The sequence below is a fragment of the Eumetopias jubatus genome, unplaced genomic scaffold (assembly GCF_037043125.1).
Source record: "Eumetopias jubatus isolate StellerSeaLion01/CBP00866 unplaced genomic scaffold, mEumJub1_p1.0 scaffold_2, whole genome shotgun sequence".
NCBI classification, from domain to species: Eukaryota; Metazoa; Chordata; class Mammalia; order Carnivora; family Otariidae; genus Eumetopias; species Eumetopias jubatus.
This window is the reverse complement of record NW_028274808.1, coordinates 122,782,331-122,803,853: the sequence shown is the minus strand read 5'-3', so window position 1 is coordinate 122,803,853 and position 21,523 is coordinate 122,782,331. Positions and strand designations below refer to the sequence as shown.

The 21,523-nt window shown below is 35.0% G+C and overlaps 1 protein-coding gene across 1 annotated transcript in view; it reads right to left on the bottom strand.

The window, feature by feature from the left end:
• STPG2 (sperm tail PG-rich repeat containing 2) overlaps positions 1-21,523 on the bottom strand; it is a 517,945-nt gene that overhangs the window by 116,771 nt on the left and 379,651 nt on the right. The window contains exon 14 of the mRNA XM_088020218.1: positions 1,984-1,994. Coding sequence (XP_087876344.1) covers positions 1,984-1,994 — 11 coding nt within the window. The remainder of the gene's footprint in view (positions 1-1,983; positions 1,995-21,523) is intronic.

The following is a 21,523-nucleotide window of genomic DNA, read 5'->3' as shown; positions in this document are numbered from 1 at the left end:
CATTCTGCATGGAGCACTGGGTGTTATGAACAAACAATGAATCATGGAACACTACACCAAAACAAATGATGTAATATATGGTGATTAACATAACAATAAAAAATTTTAAAAAAATAAATAAATGTTATGTATCTCTACCATATAATAAGCTTTTTATCATTTGTATAGTCAAAAACAAAGAAATAAAAATGGGCAAAGATTTCATGTAACTTTGTAGAAGAAGAAATACAGATAGGTAACAGAAAAGATACGAAAGTTCAGAAAAGTGGAAATTAAAGCAAAGAGTTTCCTCTTTTTACTTGATTGGACAAAATTTAAAAATTGATAATTATCTAATGTTGGCATTATTGTGGGGAAATGGGCATGTTCAGACATTTTTGGTGGATATATAAATTCATACCATTGATTGGAAAGTGATGTAGCCATCTCTATTGAAATTAAAAATGTGCATACACTCAGCCAATTGTCCCACTTTTGGAAACTAATCCATTAAGATTAAACCCCAGCATGCAAATTGGGTGTTCTTGGTACAACCAAAGTCTTTGTTATCATTACCAATAACAAATATAAAGGCAATCTGAATGACCCAAAATAAGGAAATGACTGAATATATTGAGATTTATCTATTCTCATATACCTATGGAATACATATATATGTACATATATGTTACTAGTATGCAGTTATGAAATATTAGGGAAAAATGTTTATGACATATTGTTAGTGAAAAGGCTACATACTGTATGATTTCAACTACATGAAATTCTGGAAAAGGCAAAACTATGAAGATCATGGTTGCCAGGGGTGACAGGAGGGAAAGGGATAAATAGGCAGAGCACAAACGATTTTTTAGGGCAGTGAAAATATTTTGTATGATATCATAATGATGAATATATGTCATTATTCATTTATCTAACCCCATAGAATGTACACTACTATGAGTGAACCTTAAGGTAAACTATGGACTTTGGGTAATATGTGTCAACATAGGTTTATCATTGTTAACAAATGTACCACCCTGGTTGGGGATGTTGATAATGAGAAAGGCTATGTATGGGTGGGGACTGAGGATATATATGAAACCCATGTATCTTCTGCTCAATATTGCTGTGAACTTAAAACTGCTCTAAAAATTAAATTATTCAAAACAAATGCTACCTATGGAATGGAAGAAAATATTTGCAAATCATATCTCTGATAAGAGATTAATATCTAGACCATAACAAAACTTCTGTAATTCAACAAGAAAAAAACAAAGAATTGGATTTTTTTTTAAAAAAGCAAAGAACTTGAATTTCTCCAAAGATGATATACAGACACCAACAGACACATGAAAAGATATTCAGCATTGCTAATCATTAGGGAAATGCACATTAAAACCAGAATGACATATGTCACACCCAAGAGGATAGCTATTATTTAAAAATAGAAAATAACAAATGTTGACAAGGATATGGAAAATTGGAATACCAGTGTGGTAGGAATATAGATGGTGTAATCACTATGGAAAACAGTATGGTGGTTCCTAAAAATTTAAAATTATAATTACCATATGATCCACTAATTCCACCTCTGCGTATATACCCAAAAGAATTGGAGACAGGGCCTTGAAGAAACCCATGATTATAGCATACTCACAATAACCAAAAGGTGTAGGCAACCCATGGTCCATTAATGGATAATGGAAAAATAAAATGTGTTATATGTATTCAATGGATTATTATTCAGCCTTAAAAAGGAAATTGTGACACATGCTATAATACAATTAAATTTTGAGAATATTATGCTAAGTGAATAAGCCGGTCATGAAAAAAAAATACTGTATGAATCCACTTACATGAGGTGCTTAGACTAGTCGAGTTCATAGAGACAGTATACAGTTGTGACTGGGCTGAGGGGAGGGAAAATTGTGAGTTGTTTACTTAGTTTTACAAGATGGAAAGAGTTCAGGAGATTGGTTCCACAACAATGTGAATATACTTAACACTACAGAATTCTACACATAAAAATGGCTAAGATGATAAATTTTATGTTGTGTATATTTTACCACAACTAAGAACTTTAAAAATTAATCTTAAAAGATACTATCAATTTCTGAATACTTTACATGGGAAAATCTTTGTCATAGTAGAAAAGATCCAGGGCTGAAGCTGAGAATCTGGTTATGTTCTTACATTGATTTTTGGACTCAGTTTTACACTAACAGTAGTTTCATATTTTAAATGGTAATCTCCTAATCCATATTCTGAAAGAATAGTTCTACATCTTGCAAGTCCTCTGAGTTTGTGGGAGAAATCTCACCAGAGGAAAATAACATATCAAAAATCTTTCATAGAACATACACATTGAACTGATTGAGGACTCAACAATTGGCATTTAAGAGAATGTATGTCTGAACAGATATTTAAATATGTATGATGTATGCATTGGTTATTTACTTAGTTCAACAATTATACCCATTTGCTTCCTATCTTTCATGATACACACAGATATAAATCATCAGCTCCAACCTATAATACTTCATTACCTTTTTAGATTCTACTACTGAAAAGACACAGGGAGGTGAACTTCTACATCAGACACACTTTTTTAAAATAAGAATTTCAAAATCATAAAAACATGTCAACCCAGTGAAAAATCTACATATAGTTCTTTGATATACAATTTACCTGCTAGTGCTGAAAGTGTTTCAATTAGAATTTAGAATATATATATTTGATAAACACACTCTCTTTCATGCAGATATCTCCATGAAACATTTTAAGAAGTAAATATCAGAGACCTAAAGAGTTCATGTTATGCCAGTTTTGCAAAGTAGCAAAAATACCAATAAGTGGACCTGGGACTAACTCAGTTCATGATTCCAAAACCTACACTTTTTGTATTGCATAAATATATTGCCACTTATTGTTAATTAAATTAATATTTTGGAAATGAGCTTTGATTCGGAAGTGTTGTATAGAGGTAGTTTTTTTCCAGTACGTTTCTGATGACAATATGAAAATTAAGCAACCACAGTATGTGTACATAAAATAGAATCATCAAGATTCTATACTATAATCAGGTATTATATTATTACAAAAAAAAAAATGAAAGTTCATTTTAAAAAGAAAGAAAAAAGAAAGACAGACTCCAGTGTAAATTATTCACTCTCATCTCAAAACATTCCACAAAGAATCACTTAAAAAACAACTTCAAAGCTGTGGCAATTTCATTGCTGTGTTTTATATGTGTCATAAACCCCGTGCTATGGAATTTTTAGATCTAATTTTCATTCCTAGATATGAACCGAAAGACAAATTACTTTCAAACAGCAGCTCAGCTCTGTTCACCTTCAAAATGATTCAAAATGGTCGAAGACGTCCCAGAATACAGGATGTTGATGATATCTATTTTAAAATGTTCACTCATTCCATCACATGAGGCATTAGGGTATTCTGTGTTTGTGATGTTAGTGCAATGACCTTTGACCACATCAGGGTATGTGTTCTTTAGAGTAGCACTGCTTTCAAGATGGACACTATTCTCTCAATATTGTTAAATACCCTTATTTTTAAGTTAGTTTTGTTTATTTTATTTTAGTTCTTAACTGATACCCTTATTGATATATGAATGTAGCCAGTGAGCACTTAGGATCCCTGCTCTCTAGTCTGCACATTTTCTGCAAATACCGAAAGTGGAACTCTCTACCAAGGAAATTTTTCTCTTTGCCCCAAGTAGGGCAAGTATAAAAGTATCGTATTGGGAAAAGGCAAAACACATAATGACATATAGGTCAAGTTCAGAAATAACATACAAATTCTTTGGTTATTTTCTTTTGTAGATGTGCTTCAACAAGAGAACTGATTAAATGTAATAGATGTTTGATTCATCCACTGGCTGATTTTATCTGTAGCAGAGCAATTTTTGTGAAATTTATTCTTGAAATCACAATCTACTATTTTATTATTTATAATATGATATTGAATTCAAATTAATGATTAAATATTGTGATACTTTAAAAGTCCTTATACTGTCTTTCACTTCTGAAAATGTTTTTAAGTAACTGCATTTTATTAGATGCTTCCATCCCTTTTTTTATGCCTATAATTCCAGAAATAAAGTTTACAAAGATAGTTTTAAGAAAAATATAAAACTGTTACACAACTTTTAAAATAAAATGTCAAGAGTACTAGGACTTATGGGCTAAAACTCATATTCCAAATAATAATACAGAACTGCAGTTATCTCCCTTCTATATGATAAAATAATAAGAATAAAACATAGGAGTAATTATAGCAACAAAAAAAGTTATGGACATTGGTTTTGCTTCCAATAGAAAGGAATTTTCACTGAATAACTTGAGATTTTCAAGGTATTGATTTTGCCCACAATTTGATACACATATTTTATTTTCTTTTTTAAAGATTTATTTATTTATTTGAGAGAGAGAGAGATGGTGCAAGTGCACTTATGAGCAGGGGGAGGGGCAGAGGGAGAGGGAGAGAGAGAGAAGCAGACTCTATGCTGAGCACAGAACCTGATGCAGGGCTCAATCCCATGACCCCAAGATCACAACCTGAGCTGAAATCAAGAGTCAGATGCTTAACCCACTGAGCCACCCAGGTGCTCTGATAGACATATTTTAAAAATGTCTATCAGCTACTGTGATAGTATCAGCACAAGTAACAGCAGCAATGGTAAGATCAGTTACTGCTGCTGCTGCAGCTCCAAAATCCAGTACCTCAAAACACTTTACCATAGCATGTTCCAGTCCCTCTCTCCACCTTCCTTCCTTCCCTGTCTGTCTCTCTCTGTCTCTCCTCTTTCTTGTTCTCTCCCTAGCAGTCCAGATTATATAAGGAGGGGCTCTTCCTGGCACTATATTGTAGAAGAATTTGCAAAACCAGTGATAAAGGATTTGTTCCATGACTCTTGGATTCACCACCCAAATCAAGAAGGTATCACAGAAGGAGAGAAAATTGATGGCAAGAGTAATCACTGTGCTGTGAATTCCTCATGCCACCCATTTGGGAGCGGGTGGGTGGTTAGGGCATGTTCTATTAACAAGTCTAGAAAGGGGGCATTAAAAAAAACACTCAGAGGGGCGTCTGGGTGGTTCAGTTGATTAAGTGTCTGCCTTCTGCTCAGGTCATGATCAGGGTCCTGGGATCAAGCCCCGAGGCAGGCTCCCTGATCAGTGGGGAGTCTGCTTCTCCCTCTGCCTCTCCCCCTGCCCTGTGCTTACTCACTCTCTCTCTCTCTCAAATAAATAAATAAAATCTTAAAAAAAAAAACTCAGATTTTTGAAATGTATTCTCTGAACTAGCTCAACATCTACTTAGGGATATTGTGATTAACCTATACTGCTAGACTTTGAAGGGACTAGAAATACATGAGTTTTTCTCATAAATCAAGTTTGTGTTAGAGGGGAGGAAAACCAGATTTAAATTGTGTTGAGCCCTGTCCAATAAAGCCAAGGGGACATCAAAATAAAGAGTCTAAAAGGTTACCCAGTGGCTGCAGAAGGAGAGTCAGTGGACCACCTAGAATAGATAGGTATCTGCCGAGATCAAGAAAATAGAGACAGATATCCAGGAGAGAGCTTTTAGATCCCATAGAAGTATAAATAAGATTCAGCTTTATACATCTGTCAGCTTAGAGGGTTTGAAACCAACTTACTATCCAGTTCAGTTAAGACTTTTCTAATTCTACCTGTTCTTCTCCATATTTCCATCCCTGGGAAGTTCAAAATCACAGCTAGAAGGAAGGGAGAGAAGAAGGAAAGAGAAGCTCAAGTCAAAGGAAAAGAGATGTCAACCACACAATTATCTTTCACAATGTAGTTTCAAGCTGGAGAAAAGAAGGAAAAACAATTGCAACCAAGTGAATTTCACAGTTTGGGGATTATAAACAGTACTGGTTTATAATTTCTAATTTGAGGCTTGTTTTGGGATAAAGTGACTATCGTATAGCATTCTGTCTTTTTTAAAAAGATGAGCAGAGAAGTCATGAGCCTGCTTGAGTTTTTAACCCAAAGCTAAGGGAATATTGCTCCTGATTAAAGTTTAAAGGGATGGTAAAAAGCAAAATCCACACACTGTGCTTACCTAGCATATCAATTACATGTACATCTTACTTTACCTACTAGCCAGTAAAAATAGGTAGTATTCCTTAATATCTTAGATAGAAAAATCCCCAGGGTAGTATGTTAGGCCCTTCTGAGTCATTTTGGTTATCCCTTAATCAATCACTCTGGCCAAGGTAGTACTCTGACCAGGCATGGATCAATTTCCCATTTACTCAGGAAAAACAATGCTCTGTTGCCATGAGAAAGGTGGAAGAAGTGAAAGACAACAAAAACAGCAAATGTCAATGAGAGTAAGTATCATCATAATATCTGGAGTAACTAGATGCTCAAAAGTCCTACAGTAAAGCACATGAACGAAAGGACATTATACCTATAGAAGAGCTCCTGTGCTCTTCTACATGGCATCTACCTAGTGAAATGTTTCTAATGACTTACAGAAGGACATTTAATAGAATTACTTATAATTCCCTGGGGCGCCCGGGTGGTTCAATTGATTAAGCATCTGACTCTTGATTTCGGCTCAGGTCATGATCTGAGGATCGTGAGATCAAGCCCCACATAGGGCTCTGCACTGAGCGTGGAGGCTGCTTGAGATTCTCTCTCTCCCTCTCCCTCTGCCTATCCCCGCCTGCATGTTCTTTCTCTATCTCTCTAAAAAAAAAAAAGAATTACTTATAATTTCCATATTTTCCCAAATTAAAATATTCTCAACTATCAAGGAATCTCAGAATTTATGGGATCAAAATCATAATTCAGATTATATCATGTTAGAATTTATATTTGAATTAGTCTTACATATACCATGAATTAATTTCATAACCAAGTATTTGTCTTCTGTCCCTAAGTGAGTTTACATTAAAGTTCATAAATAATTTTTTCCCATCTTGATTTATCATCACTGGAAAATGTCTATGCAAAACATATATATATATATATATATATATGTATATATATATGCATATAGTAGGACTTCTTACAGATCACCAAGAAAATTTCCTTCAAGTGAGAAAAATAATTTCCTGATGATATTCAGGTTAAAATGCTGGCTAGCTAGCAGGTCCTTATTTTTAGTCCCTAATTTTCCCACAGAAAGATACTAAAACTAAGAAAGAAGACAAACCACCAAAACAGTAAGAATCAGGATAAATGGCCAGGCATCTGCTTAAGTCCAGAGAGAATTTCTGATAACTAAAGGTTAGATGGAGCCATTAAGCAAAATTATTTAGGACAAGGTAATAAATTATGTCCATCAAAACTTAATTTATATTCTTACCTCAGAGACATGGGACCATCAATGAGTAAAGCAAAAAAAGTCATTATTTTACTGAGTAGGAACAGTTTTCTAAGCAACCCAAAGCCATTCTCTGTTGCCTTCCAATAATACACCCAGGACTACAAATCTAATAATCAGCAGACCCCAAGACAAAATTGGACTAGAAATAACCAATCACACCTCAGAAAGAAGTCTGTAGCAGAGGGAGATGAAAGCAAGAATAACCATAGGAAAAGTACATACTCTATGGGCCATATAGTCTTTATGATTGCTTCAAATGATCCTAAAATTAATTCTTATAATGACGTGGCTGACCATGCAGTGAAAGTAGGAGTCCCAGTTCAGGATAGCTTACTAAATTAATGACTAAATTGAGGCACCTGGGTGGCTCAGATGGTTAAGCATCTGCCTTCGGCTTGGGTCATGATCCCGGGGTCCTGGGATTGAGCCCCACATCGGGCTCCCTGCTCAGTAAGGAGCCTGTTTCTCCCTCACCCTCTGCCTGCTGCCTCCCCTGCTTGTACACTCTCTCTCCGTGTCAAAAATAAATAAAATCTTTTAAAATAATTAATTAATTAATGACTAAATAGCAACAAGCCTTTTAATTGTAGACCTGGCAGAAAGATTCTAATGCCAGGTATTAGTGAAGTAGAGCAAGACAGATAGTCAAGTATGACTCTTTTCATTAAATGGTGAACTCAAGAACAGTAACATGTCAATTGTACAAAAAAGGAGAACGATGCAGCTGGGTTGTAGGAATAAAAGTATTCTTCTTGAATACTATGAAATATAGCAAATAAAAGTAAATTTCAGAAATCAGGTGAAATTTGTCTACATTTATAAAATAATACTATTTATAAATCTATATTAATACATTTTAAAACTTGAATTAAATAGAATATTTTCTAGGGAAAAGTGATCAAATTGCTAGACAAAATTTTAAAACTCATGAAGGAATTTTTTAAAAATTGCCATAGAATTTCTGCTTTTAAAAGGCTCTTAGCTCAGAAAACTTTTAACCATGAATGTTTTTAATCTTTCAAATAACGGGAAAACTATAAGTTCAGTAGATTTATTTACCCAGTATTACCTATTATGTGCTGATAGATGCTAGGCACTAAGAATAAAGCAGTGGGCAAGAAAATCATGGTCCCTGTCCTCATGGAGCTTACAATACAGTGTGTAGAGAAACCATAGATCCAGAGCACAGAAAAAAACAGGAAACTTTAAATTCCTTCACTTATATAACCATGATATAAAAACCTGATGATACTAACACACACACACACACACAAAGATAAAACTCATCTATAAACTCAGATGATAAGAAAGAAAACACTAGTAAACAATATCTAGGTTTTTATATTAAAAGACTATGCAATAAGGAAATTTGGCTTATTCCAATATTAAAGTTTTGATATAATATATAAAAATGTATTAAACAATTAGGTCAAAAATGGAAAACCCTGTATTTAGTTAGATAGCCAAATTACATTTGGCAAAATTAAATACCTAAAATCATATAATTTTCTAAATTTCTCTAGAATTTTCAGAAGATGTCAAAAAGTAATAAAAACTGAGCATTTCAAACAATAGGATAGTTCTAACATAGTATACAATAAAGTTAAGATTTTCCATCAATGAGGAAAGAATTAGTCAATAATTAGTTATGAAACTATTAGTTATTTATTATCAAAAAGAAAGTTAAATCTACCTCACAATAGAAAACAAAACAAATTTCAGATGGATTACAGTTAAATGTAAAAAATGAATACTAAAAATGGAAGAAAACACAAAAGACTATGTATTGAATTTCAGTTTATGTTCTTTGTAAGAACAAAAGGTGAAGAAGCACCCACAAAGAGGAAGAATAAATGTATGAAATTATGTACATCATATACTACAAACCAACATAAGATGCAAATAACAAGTTATGATAAAATTTTTGCAAAATACATGGCAGGAAATGGTGTAACATGCTTAATATACCTGAAGGTCTTTAAAAACAAGAAAGGAATAACCATAAGATACCAATTTAAAATGGTATTAATTTACAGCTACACAGTTTACACACAAAAATAATATTGCCTAATAAATATTTAAGAACATAATCATCACTATCATATTTGATAGACTATAACAAAGACATTTCCTTTGCCTATCAAAATGACAAAAACAAAGAGGAAAACAGAATTTTCAACATGAGAATTTTGTGAAATGGAGCAATTCATTCACTGCTGGACAGAATGTAATTGGTATATAACCATTCTAGAAAATAATTTAGCAGTATCTGTAAATTTACTTTGTAAATGCTCAGACTGTTAGCACTATAATTCTCAAATCAAGCTGTAGTGAGGAAGCAAACAGTTCTGAATCTTTGGTGCCCTCTCTCTTCAGCCAGTGGCTTGGCAAAGACCGATGGCACAGGTAGGGTAGTTTTTATTGTGTTGGTCTGAAGGTAGCATTCCATTACCTCCCTACCTCCTACCGTATTTCATTGGCCAGAAGTCAGTCCTGTGGCCACATCTAACTAAAAGGCAGGCTGTGGAATATGACTCTGGGTGTGCCCAGGTGAAGGAAACAAAAATCTAACAGGTTTCAGTTAACACAAATGAATATCTGCCACACCATCTTTCCCAATTATGACTAGTCAAAAATAGATGCAACTAGATCCAAATAGATAAAGAAACAAACAAACTGACAATAGTGAGGAACAGAAACTATGAATTAACAATGGTCAATTGTTTTGTGATATTTAAAGTATCTTTATTTTTCATGTCCTCAACAGTTTGAAAAATACTGGTTATATACTTTGTAGAATGTCCTTGAATATGTGATTGTGTACTATTGTTTTCATGATTAGGCTGGGGTTATGGGTTTGGGAGAAGGATGCCAAAAAGATGAAATGCCCTTCTCATCACACCATATCAGAAAGTACCAGATATCAATGAACAAAACTTACCATCGGAAATACTAACTTTGGTCACTTGGTTAAGCCAGGTTTCCATACTATAAATTTACTATTTTTTCCCTTTCTACACTTTATTCTTTAAAAGTGAGTCACCAAGTCCAGCCAACACTCAAGTAAGTGTGTGTGTGTCTTGGGGAGCGGGGGGATAGGGTAATTATATTCCACCTCTTGTGTGTGTGTGTGGTGGGGAATAACCACATAGATTATTAAAAAAAAATTTTTAGGGAAGATTTGTCCCTTCCCCCTCATTTATTCAATTAATATATGTCAGTCTGGACTCATGCATATTCATTTTATATTTTGACTTATAACCAAATACTATGTTATTTATTTTATTGCTCAAATTAATCCAACTTTGGGATATCCCTACTCTTTAATTTTTTTCAGCAATTTCTTACTTTCTGGTACTGGTACATCAGGTGTTCTAGACTCACATTGTATTTTCATTGCCCATTACTAGAATCACTCATTTTTCTAAGGAGCTCCAGTTTATTTTACTGAAAAATGATATTCAGAAACCAAGATCTGGGTCCTGGCGTGACTGCATTTACTACAATTAATAAATGCTTATTGCTGGTAATCATGGTGATATCAAATGCAACATCAAAGATAGTAAATTAGTGTAAAATGAATGAGTGGTGTGTGTGTGTGTATATTTATATATGTAAGGGATTAATCTTTGATTTGACAATATATTGGCCATTCTTTTGGTATAATAAAATTTGTCTTATTTATGATTCTTTCTTGCTCACTGTTTTAATCATAATCTCTTTCAAATCCCTAACCTTATAATGGTATACCATGCAGTAGATAAAATATATTTTTTACTGATATCTCAATTTCTTGTGGCTAGATATTGAGGAAATGCTGGAATACCTAGTGAGTTACATAATGACATACTTTGTACCATTGAGGTGGCCCAAAAAAAGATATTTAACATCCCAGAAGAGTAACATAAAATCAGCCCATTTTATGTGCAGTTTTGCCAGAAGATGATATAAAGATGAGAACTTTTGGAAAACCATAGAGAAATATGAAGGTACCTTAAAAAGTCATGCTGATTAAAACACTCATTCAAAAATTCCATATTACTTCTTATAACCTTTTAATGAAAACAGAAAGAAAAAATAAGTAACGTAAACTCAGCAAGGAAATGAATGGAATGGAATGGAATCAAAACTTCCCGGTCTTTTTATTTTCTCTTCTTATTAACGTTCTGGGTTTTTGTAAGCTTTTATTTAAATCCCAGTTAGTTAACATACAGTGTAGTATTAGTTTCAGGTGTACAATGTAGCGGTTCAATGCTTCCACACATCACCCTGTGCTCATCACAAGTGCACTGCTTAATCCCCATCACCTGTTTTTATAGTCCTGTTTTCACAGGCAAAGTAGCAATAGAATAGTAACTATCCATAACAAATTTTGAGAAATAACATGATTTTCCCCCTAGCTAGCAAAAGAAGGCCTTACAATCATACTTCTAAGTTTCGTTTTCATTATTTGTAAAATTTTCTTGGAGACTAGGAAATCATTTTATTTTATTATTGCTTTTGTCTTTTTCTATATGGCATTATTGATTTGTTTCTACTCCATTTATTCCTGAGCACAGCTGCATGAGGACTGATGGTTTAATTTGTTGTTTGTCAAAAACATCACTAGTGGTGGTATCAGCGAGGCTTGGGGAATAGCATTTGCTAACAGGCTCAACTATGTGTTGCCGCTCAATTCCCTTTGAAAAAAAAGACTTTAAATTTGTACAATAACAAAGGTTACTTTTTAAAGAATTATTTCATAGCAAAAGGTTGACCAGTTTATGTCAATTCATATGTGCCCTCTGAAGACTTATTAAATTATAAAATGAGCAAGAGGTAAGAGTGACTTGTTTGCAGGGAAGAAGAGGTATACTATTTTAAGTGTATGAAGCTTGAATATGTTATAAATACAGTTAATAAATCTTACCAAATTTCCTCAGATTTACAAAAAAACTTTAAATACTATATTGTTTTAATATTTTGGTTTATAAAGTTTACTAGACAAATTATTTTATATTCACATTGTAACAGAATGTGAACGATAGAGAGATTATTAAGATAAAATGTATGCACTGTGTGTGTGTGTGTGTGTGTGTGTGTGTGTGTATTTAACTTAAAAACCATCGATAAATATGAAGGTATCTTAAAAAGTCATGATGATTAAAATGTCCATTTAATATTTTGTTTTTGGAAAAATTCCAAATATATTCCTTATATCCTTTTAGTGAGAATGATCCCATTCCTTTCCTTACTAAGTGAGGTTGCATTTAGCTTAATACATACATAGATGATAGAGAGATAGATATACAATAATATATAATATAACTAAACTTAACTCCTCTTTTAGAATGTAAGATTCATGAAGGCAAAGATTTTTGTCCATTTTGTTCAAAGCTGTATTCCCAATACCTGGCATTAAATTGGTATACAAATGTAGAAAGAAGCATCATTATCCCCATCTCAAAAAAAAATAAAGTGCATATTTATTAATTGATTTATGGTTATGATTTAAGTTTCTGACTTCTGATCTCATATGAAGAACATGAGGTTCAAATTGAAAATGATTTATTCTTGTGGCCAAGTTCAACATTAGGAATTAGAATCTGTGATATATCCATGATACATAAAAGGGATTAGTATTAGAAATTAAAGGGTACTTTTCTGGAAGATTCATTTGCATTGCAAACTTTTTATTAAATTATGTTTAAGATAATTGGCTTTAATAGGTCTGATGGAGTTTATTTAGGGGTAAGGCAGAGATAATCCTCCCCACCCTAACCAAAATCTTTTTTGCACTTAACTCTCTTTTTCTTTAACTGGAGAACCAGGCAGAGTGAGGATATGCCATATAGATAGGAATAACAAAATACACAGACTGTTCCCTTCCATTCCATGGAAATCCCTTTAAGCTTTAAAGAAAGTGATACAGTAGTGGGTGCCTGGGTGGCTCAGCTGTTAAGCATCTGCCTTCAGCTCGGGTCATGATCCCAGAGTCCTGGGATAGAGCCCCGCATCAGGCTGCCTGCTGGGCGGGAAGCCTGCTTCTCCCTCTCTCACCCCCTCCCCCGCCGCTTGAGTTCCCTCTCTCACTATGTCTCTCTCTCTCTCTGTCAAATAAATAAATAAAATCTTAAAAAAAAAAAAAAGAAAGTGATACCCTAGCAAGTTGGCCTCAGAAAGGGGAAGTGTGAATTAGATACCAACAGTGGATATAGTAAGATAGTATTAAGAAAGAGTACCAGCGTAGCAATGAGCATTCTGGAAACTGTGAAAATCTATATTAGACTATGATGATGCCACATCATAGTTGACAAGAATGGTGCTTAGATAGGTCTTTATTATTCAGTTTTGTCTAATTAGTATTGCTAAAGTAATTTCTAGTATAAAAATCCAGACTTGCTTACCAAGCTCAAAGCCAAGGTAACTAACCCTCTAAGGAACTAGAGCAGAAAATATTTTCCAGAGTATCTAACACACTCTTCTGCACCGTAACCTTGCTATGCCTCCGTCAAGAGTTGAAGTCTAATTCCCCTGGCCCTTGAACCTAGACTGGGATTTGTGACTTGCCTTACCAAGAGAATGTGGCAGAAGGGATATTTTGGGACTTCCAAAGCTAGGTCATATGTTTATGACTTCTGCCTCTTTGTCTTAGAATGGTTTTTGGGAAGCTCCCTCTGGAAACCCAACTGCCACTGGGAGAAGCCAGCAACAACTTCCAGTCAGGGGAGTGATCCTTCGTTGGCATCCAGCGCAGTCAAGCCCTTAGCTGATGCCATCTCCAGTTCACGTCTTAACTCAGCTTAATGAGAGACCCCAACCCAGAACTACCCAGCCAAACCCAGCCAACCCACGAAATCATTAGAGATAAAAAAAAAATTTTTGTTTTAAGCCATTAAACATTTGAGTCCTTCAATACATAACAATAGGTGAGACATACAGGAACAGAGTGCTTTTAACTCATTAAGCATGTAAAATATTTCAGGGTATGAGAAACCTTGAATAAATGAGTGCTTTCAGGGTACCAGCTCGTTCAGAGAACAGCTCAACCATAAAATTTTAATATCATCCAAATGGGTGACCTGAGTATAAACACATGATTACAGAATGCACTGTTTTTTCAGTAAAATGCTATTTTCTTGTTAATCAAGTGGTTTGCATTCACCACAAGGAGCTTTCTTGCTCAAATCAATTTGAGGACTCGTGCTGTGGTGGCTGTTTTCCTGTGTACTCCACATTCCCATTTGTTGTTAGCTAAGTGGGAGGGCAGCCACAGCACCCATTACTGATAAGTTTTTCATTATTATGAGTTCTTATCTGACCTCCATCCACACAGTGGTGTTAGATATGTGGAAGTGGGGCCGAAATTTCTATTTTCATACATGAGAGGTAGAGAACATAGCATAATGATTCATTACTAAGTTATTTACAATAATCATTTGAAATGAGGCACATAACTTGACATAGGACATAACTAGGGAGCCATCTGTTCTTATTTTCTTATTTCTTCCCTTGATCATAGATAATCCTTCTCCGTGCCCCCAAACTGCACATATCCCTTCTAGTCAGGATAAAAAGTACTGATTACCTCACTGCTATATCCTTTAAATAGTGGTCAATGATGGGATAAGGAAAAAATGAAAGTGTGTGTGTGTGTGTGTTTGTATTTTTACATGTGTATTTGACCTAAGGATCAAATAGCGTCTCATTATCTCAAAATTCAAATGGAAAACCCTCTCGTTTTGTCTAAGAGGAAATACAGAGAAGCAATGCCTGGACACCATTTTGAAATTCTATCTAGAGGCTTTAACATTATGGTAACCTGCCAAAGTTCATAAAGTTATACAACCTTAGATATGAGAAAGCTTGCTCATTTGTACATGCCAAGATATATAAAAGGATAATACCAAAAGATATTAGGTAATTAGAAGTACAGGAGAGCAAAAGAGAAATCTGTGCAGAGATTGAGACAACATGCTTTTGGCTAAGGGCCACTTTTTCCACATAGATTCAGATAAATATTTTCCCAAAGAATTTATTCCTTGTTTGCTATTATCCCTAAAAATGTAAAAGCTAAAAGCTATTCATCCCAAAGGGATGTTATCTTCAATTATCTGAAAAGACCTTGGTAAGTAGCATCTATTTATAAACATTATAAAAGATGCTATGAGATACTAAAGAAAAGTAGGACATGTCTCTGACCTCACTAAGACCACAAAGCAAATCAAAAGACAAAGCTAGGTTGGACTAAATGCTAAAGACATAAATACAAAAAGTTACAGTGCTTTTTCCAGGTAGTCTTTTAGATGGGAAATAAGGCTAGTTTCAGTTACAGCCTTCCAAACGTTGAGGAAGACAGGGCCCTGAGGCTTCCTGCACACTCTTGCTGAGTAGACAAAGAATGCAAGGCCTTGATCACTCTTTACCGGGTCCATTTTCCAAGTTTGTTTTGTTTTGGTTTGGTTTTTCACAGGGAGTAATGTTAAGGAATGATATATCTCTTCCCAAAGAACAGCCTTGCTGCCATTCACTATGAAAGCAAACCAGTGATCTCCCAAGCTCTGGCTTTCTCTCCTGTAACACAGCCCACTGGAGATACGGGTGTCCATCATGCGCCGTCTCTGGCCCCCAAGTATGATTGCCAGATAAAATAGAATGTCCAGTTAAATTTGAATTTTGGATAAATGATGGATATTTTGTTTCATGTAACTGTGACTCAAATATTGCATGACATATGTACAACGAAAAACATATTTAAAATTCAAATTTAATTGGTATTCTATATTTTTTGTTTGCTAAATTTGGCAAGCCTATCTCCATGCTACATTGGGAACATGAGAACCAACAAAAATGAATATGAGGCTCTGGCTACTGCTTTTGCTTTTGCTGGGAGTAATAAAGTCCTTTGTCACTGATGCAGGAGTCTCATGTCTTTTCCCTGCATCCACGATACAGTAACAGGCTAACACAGTACTCTGCAATTATGAAAAATCCAGATTCTGCATAGTTCCTGACACAGAGGAGGGGAGCTTTGTTTGGATCTGTTCATTTTATTAGTTTATAGCTAAGCAGAAGGAAAGCAGGGGGTGTTCTAGGCAGGGAAATTGAGCCAAAACAGAACACTTTTGGGAGAATAAAAAGAAAATAAAGTTGCATATTTTTAAAAAAAGTTTATAGAAGGCCTTAAAATTACTGAGAAACAATTCTCTGTGGGTCCATTGCATTTCTCACATGTGGAGGTACTCCTTGTTTTTAACTAACTTTTCAAGGATGTTTGTAGAGTGAACAGTTTTGAAGCAGACAGTATATCTTCCAAAGCAAAGGGCAAGGTTGTTTATTGTTCAGTGAAATAAAGATAATATTTCCATCTTGTGCAAAGTTCAGGCAGGCTTACTGCACCTTATATTCAAATTCCCTAAATTTCATATTCTTCTCATGTAATCCTATTCACTGTATGTGCAGGTCTCACCTGGTCTTCTTCATACCAACCTAAAGGAATTGGGTCCTGGGGAAATGATGCAAAAGCTGATACTCTCACTACTGCTATTGCTGTGAGTAAGAAAAAGATCTATGTCTCAGATGCAGGTGTTTCCTATCTTCTGCCAGCATCCGTGAACAGTAGCAGGCTAACTTGTTAGCTTTGCAATAGAATAAGATACCAAACGTTCACAGTTCTTAAGATTACAGAAAATTTTCAAGTTTTGAAGAATTTATACATGATGTGATAGTCACCAGAGGGCAATTCCATGTTTTGGTTTGAGGGCTGACAGGAAGATGATATTTTGACATGATTCCCATGCTCCTTCTCACTCCCAGGACCCTCCCATATAGTGTTTCTCTGGCTGGAACAGTGTTACCACACCATCTTCTTCCCAGCACACAAAATGCACCCTCCTACACATGCATTTATAAAAGTTCCAGGCTAACTACATCTCCTACAGGAGCTGCCAACCATTCCAAGAAGCCTTTCATGACCCCTCAAGTTCTACTCTTTTGTCCTTCCTAAGTACTACAAAAGTGCCTTGTACTTTTTACATCAGTCTTCATCACATGATTGTAATTTCCTGTTCACATTCCATTTCAGCCACTAGACTTCAAGCTCTGTAAAGGCAGGTTTTAAAGTTGTATTCTCACTACTTAGGATGTTAATTGGCACACCAAAAAGCCTTAATAAATATTTATTGAAAGAAGAGTTGCAGGAAAATTCCCTTCTTTATGATATGTTTGGCTGAATTTTCAAAGGAATTATTTTTAAGTACTAATCTATAATTATACAGTGCTGTAAAAACTTAATGAGTGAGAAAAGACAATGCCCCAATGTTTTGATTTCTCATTTTATTTCCAGAAAGCTTCTCTGTGTTTAGCTGGTTCATCATAAGACTTAAAAGATGCCCTTTCTATTCTCAAGAACTACTTAGAGTGGCTAATTTAAGTGCAGGTATTTTTCCCACTAAAGATGGAGTTGAAAATACAATTATTAGAGTAGTTATGGGGAAATAGGGGAAAGAAGTACATTCTAGATCAGTAAAAACAATGAAATATAGTTTCTACAGACTGAATTGTGCCCTCTTCCAATTCATATTTTGATGCCCTAACACCTAAGGCGACTGTATTTGGATATGGGGTCCTTAGGCGGTAACTAAGATTAGATGAAGACCTAAGGGTGGGGCACTAAATCATAGAACTGACATCTTTATAAGAGGAAGAGAGAGATCACTCCCTTTATCTGAGTATGCACACATGAGAAAAAGGGCACGTGAGGACATAGTGAGAAGGTGGCCATCTGCAAAGCAGAAAGAGAGCTCTCACCAGTATCCAAATTGTCTGGAACCCTGATTTTGGACTTCTAGCCTCCAGGACCGTGAGAAATAAATTTCTGTTATCTAAGTCATGCTATCTGTGGTATTTGTTGTCATAGCTTGAGCAAACTAATATAATAGACACCTTAGAAAATGCAGCTCGATATATTTTACTAGGGAAAATGATAATACTGGCAGGTATACTTAAGTGAATTTGGCTATACTAAATAGGGGTTTTTATGATTAAGATAAAATGATTCCAATCGAGAATCATTTTCAATGTCATTGACAACGGTCATTGTCATTGCACCATTTAGAAGTGAATGCACGTAAGCTATCCATCCAGATCTGTTCTTCCTTTCTTTTTGAGCACAAAGCTGTGACTGCATTTCCTAGTCTGTCTTGTGGCTAAATGTGGTCCACATGTTAACATTCTCTCAGATGAAAGATAAATGGCCAAGATGTGTGCAAAAAGGAGTCTCTGGCTTTGGATTCCTGCTCCCCTTCCATCTAGCTGGAATGAAGATGACTAGAGTAATGACCCTCTTGTGGTTTCATGGAGCAAGCCTATAAGTATCCTGAAACATGACCCTTTAAGCCATTTGCAGACACCCTCTAGATACCCGTCTCCAAAATGTTTCCCCCAGATATTCCTGGTCCTGGGTAAAAGGATGATTTTTATAATACTTGGAAGATGACTTCTTTTTTAAAAAAGATTTATTTGAGTTAGAGTGAGAGAGAGCACAAGCAGAGTGGAGGGGCAGAAGGAGGGAAACAAACAGACTCCCTGCTGATCAGAGAGCCTGATGCAGGACTCGATCCCAGGACCCTGAGATCATGACCCAAGCCGAAGGCAGATGCCCAACCAATGGAGCCACCCAGGTGCCCCAGAAAGTGACTTCTTAACACTCTACTTAAAGTAGAGTGTTCTTAAAGTCTGATGGCAAAGTATCCATAACTGTTGAGAAAAGTTCAACTTCAATTGCAGGGTCTGAGGTTAATCAATGTGGTCAGAGTGGTCATTCTCAAATGCACAATATATTTGAAATCTCATAAATGCTATTCTCCACTCCATGATATATTTATGTTTGGCTTGACATGAAATAATGTTTTCAATTACTATCAGAAAAATTAATATAATTTTCTTCAAAAAATCTTTAAGTAAAATGGACCCAGATATGCCATAATGACCCTTGCCCTATCTAGCCCTGTCATTAAACAACAACATGCGCCATGCTCTTTCACACTTTATGCTTGCTATTCCTATCAAATATACTCTCCCACTTTATCTATCAGTATCACAAACTCCTACTTATTCTTCAAGGTTCAGAAACTATTACCTCCTTGCGGAGTCTTCCTTAACTCTTGTTGCTCTTAGCAAAACAGAATTGGTATCTTCTAAATCTGGGCACTCATCACTGCTTTGTACACACCTCTGTCATGTCATAATTTATACTAGTGAGTAGTCAGGACACGGATGTCTCTTTTTAACTCTGACCTTCTCGAGGGCAAGATCTATCTCATTCATTGTGGAATTTGGAATTTCCTAAAATATTATAATATCCAATGAAGGTCCCAACATTTCCAAATGTATTTATTTATTTTTAATCAAAGATGCTGGGTACCTCCTCCTCTTCTTTCTCCTCTCCTCCTTTTTTCATTTTATTTTACCTCATAGCTTTAAATTCATCACATTTATAAAGTTAAAAATATGAATATCTGCTAAATTGAAAAGCCTATATTGAGGAACTTAAGAACCCAGGAAAGCATCCACTACTGAGTCAAAACATATAAGGGAACCACTCAATATTCTAGATGTTAAAGTCTCATCCCCTTGAGATTCATTGCACAGCCCTGTTCAATATGGAATTCTAAAAATATGAAAAATATTTATTTTAGTAAGGCATCTAGTGTACCAGAATTATTTTTAAAAATGGAATTGGAAAGTAATTTTTCTATGCTAATCCATTTATTTAAACAAGGATGTTTAACCTACTTAAGTTAAATCAGAAAGAAAAGTATTGCTGTGAGGAGACTTGTGCATTTCTGAAACTCTTAGGTAAGATAGAGTATAGAACATAATATAAAGTATCTTGAAACATTTTCAGTACATACATACAGACATTCTGTAATTAGCCAAATATTTACAAAAATTGGTTTCCTCTCTCTTTTTACATTACACAGTAAAGTGTTTAAAGGATGGAACTATTTATACACATATCAATTTTGTTTTCCACAGTGTATAGTATAGTCAGAGAAACACCATTCCTTGAGAACTCTTTATTAAGAAATATTGCTCCAGATTGGAGCAGGATTATCAATAAGAACCTGGCGAGGTTCAATAAAACATTTTAAAATCTCCATTTTAAGCTGGATGATAAATTGTATGCACGGGTCTATTTTTCACCAACCATTCTAGCAACCCAAAAATAAAGCTGTGCCAGGATGAATAACTTAAACTACATAGTTCTGGTTGACAAGCCTAGATTTTTGCAAACATTTTTAGTAAATATTACCAAAATCTAAATTTAAAGTTTACAAGAAAAGTCAGATATACGTCCAATTTGTGTTTCCTATTTTTCAATAATGAAGGGGGGAAAATCGGAGGGGGAGATGAACCATGAGAGACTATGGACTCTGAGAAACAAACTGAGGGTTCTGGGGGGGGTGGATGGGTTAGCCTGGTGATGGGTATTAAGGAGGGCACATACTGAATGGAACGCTGGGTGTTATATGCAAACAATGAATCATGGAACACTACGTCAAAAACTAATGATGTAATGTATGGTGATTAACATAACATAATAATAAAAAATTAAAAAACATAATAATACTCTAATGTTTTATTAAATGTTGGTCCAGACACTGTGCTTAGCACTTCATATGCATTACTGTATTTATTTCATCTATTCTAAGAAACATATTTTTCACATTTTAATATCTCTGAAATATGGATTTATCTTACAACCACTGTTAGACAAACAGGTATCAGGATTCAGTTATGACCATATGTGCATATGTGAACTTGGCTGTTATTCCCAGTGGCATGTCTGGGTAATTAAAATCTCTCAGTCAACAAATCATCGAAGGACCATAGGGAAACTGGTAGTATATTTTCTGTTCTTAGTACATAAAATATTAGTGCATTGTACAGTATTCTCACTAGTGGCCAAGTTGCCTCTAGATTAAATTTTTGCTGGGGGCGCCTGGGTGGCTCAGTCAGTTAAGCGACAACTCTTGATTCTGGCTCAGGTCATGATCTCAGGGGCATGGGATCAAGCCCTGTGTTGGGCTCTGTGCTCAGTGGGAAGTCTGCTCAAGATTCTCTCTCTCTCTCCCTCTTCCTTTGCCCCTCCCTCTCTCTCTCTAAAATAAATTTAAAA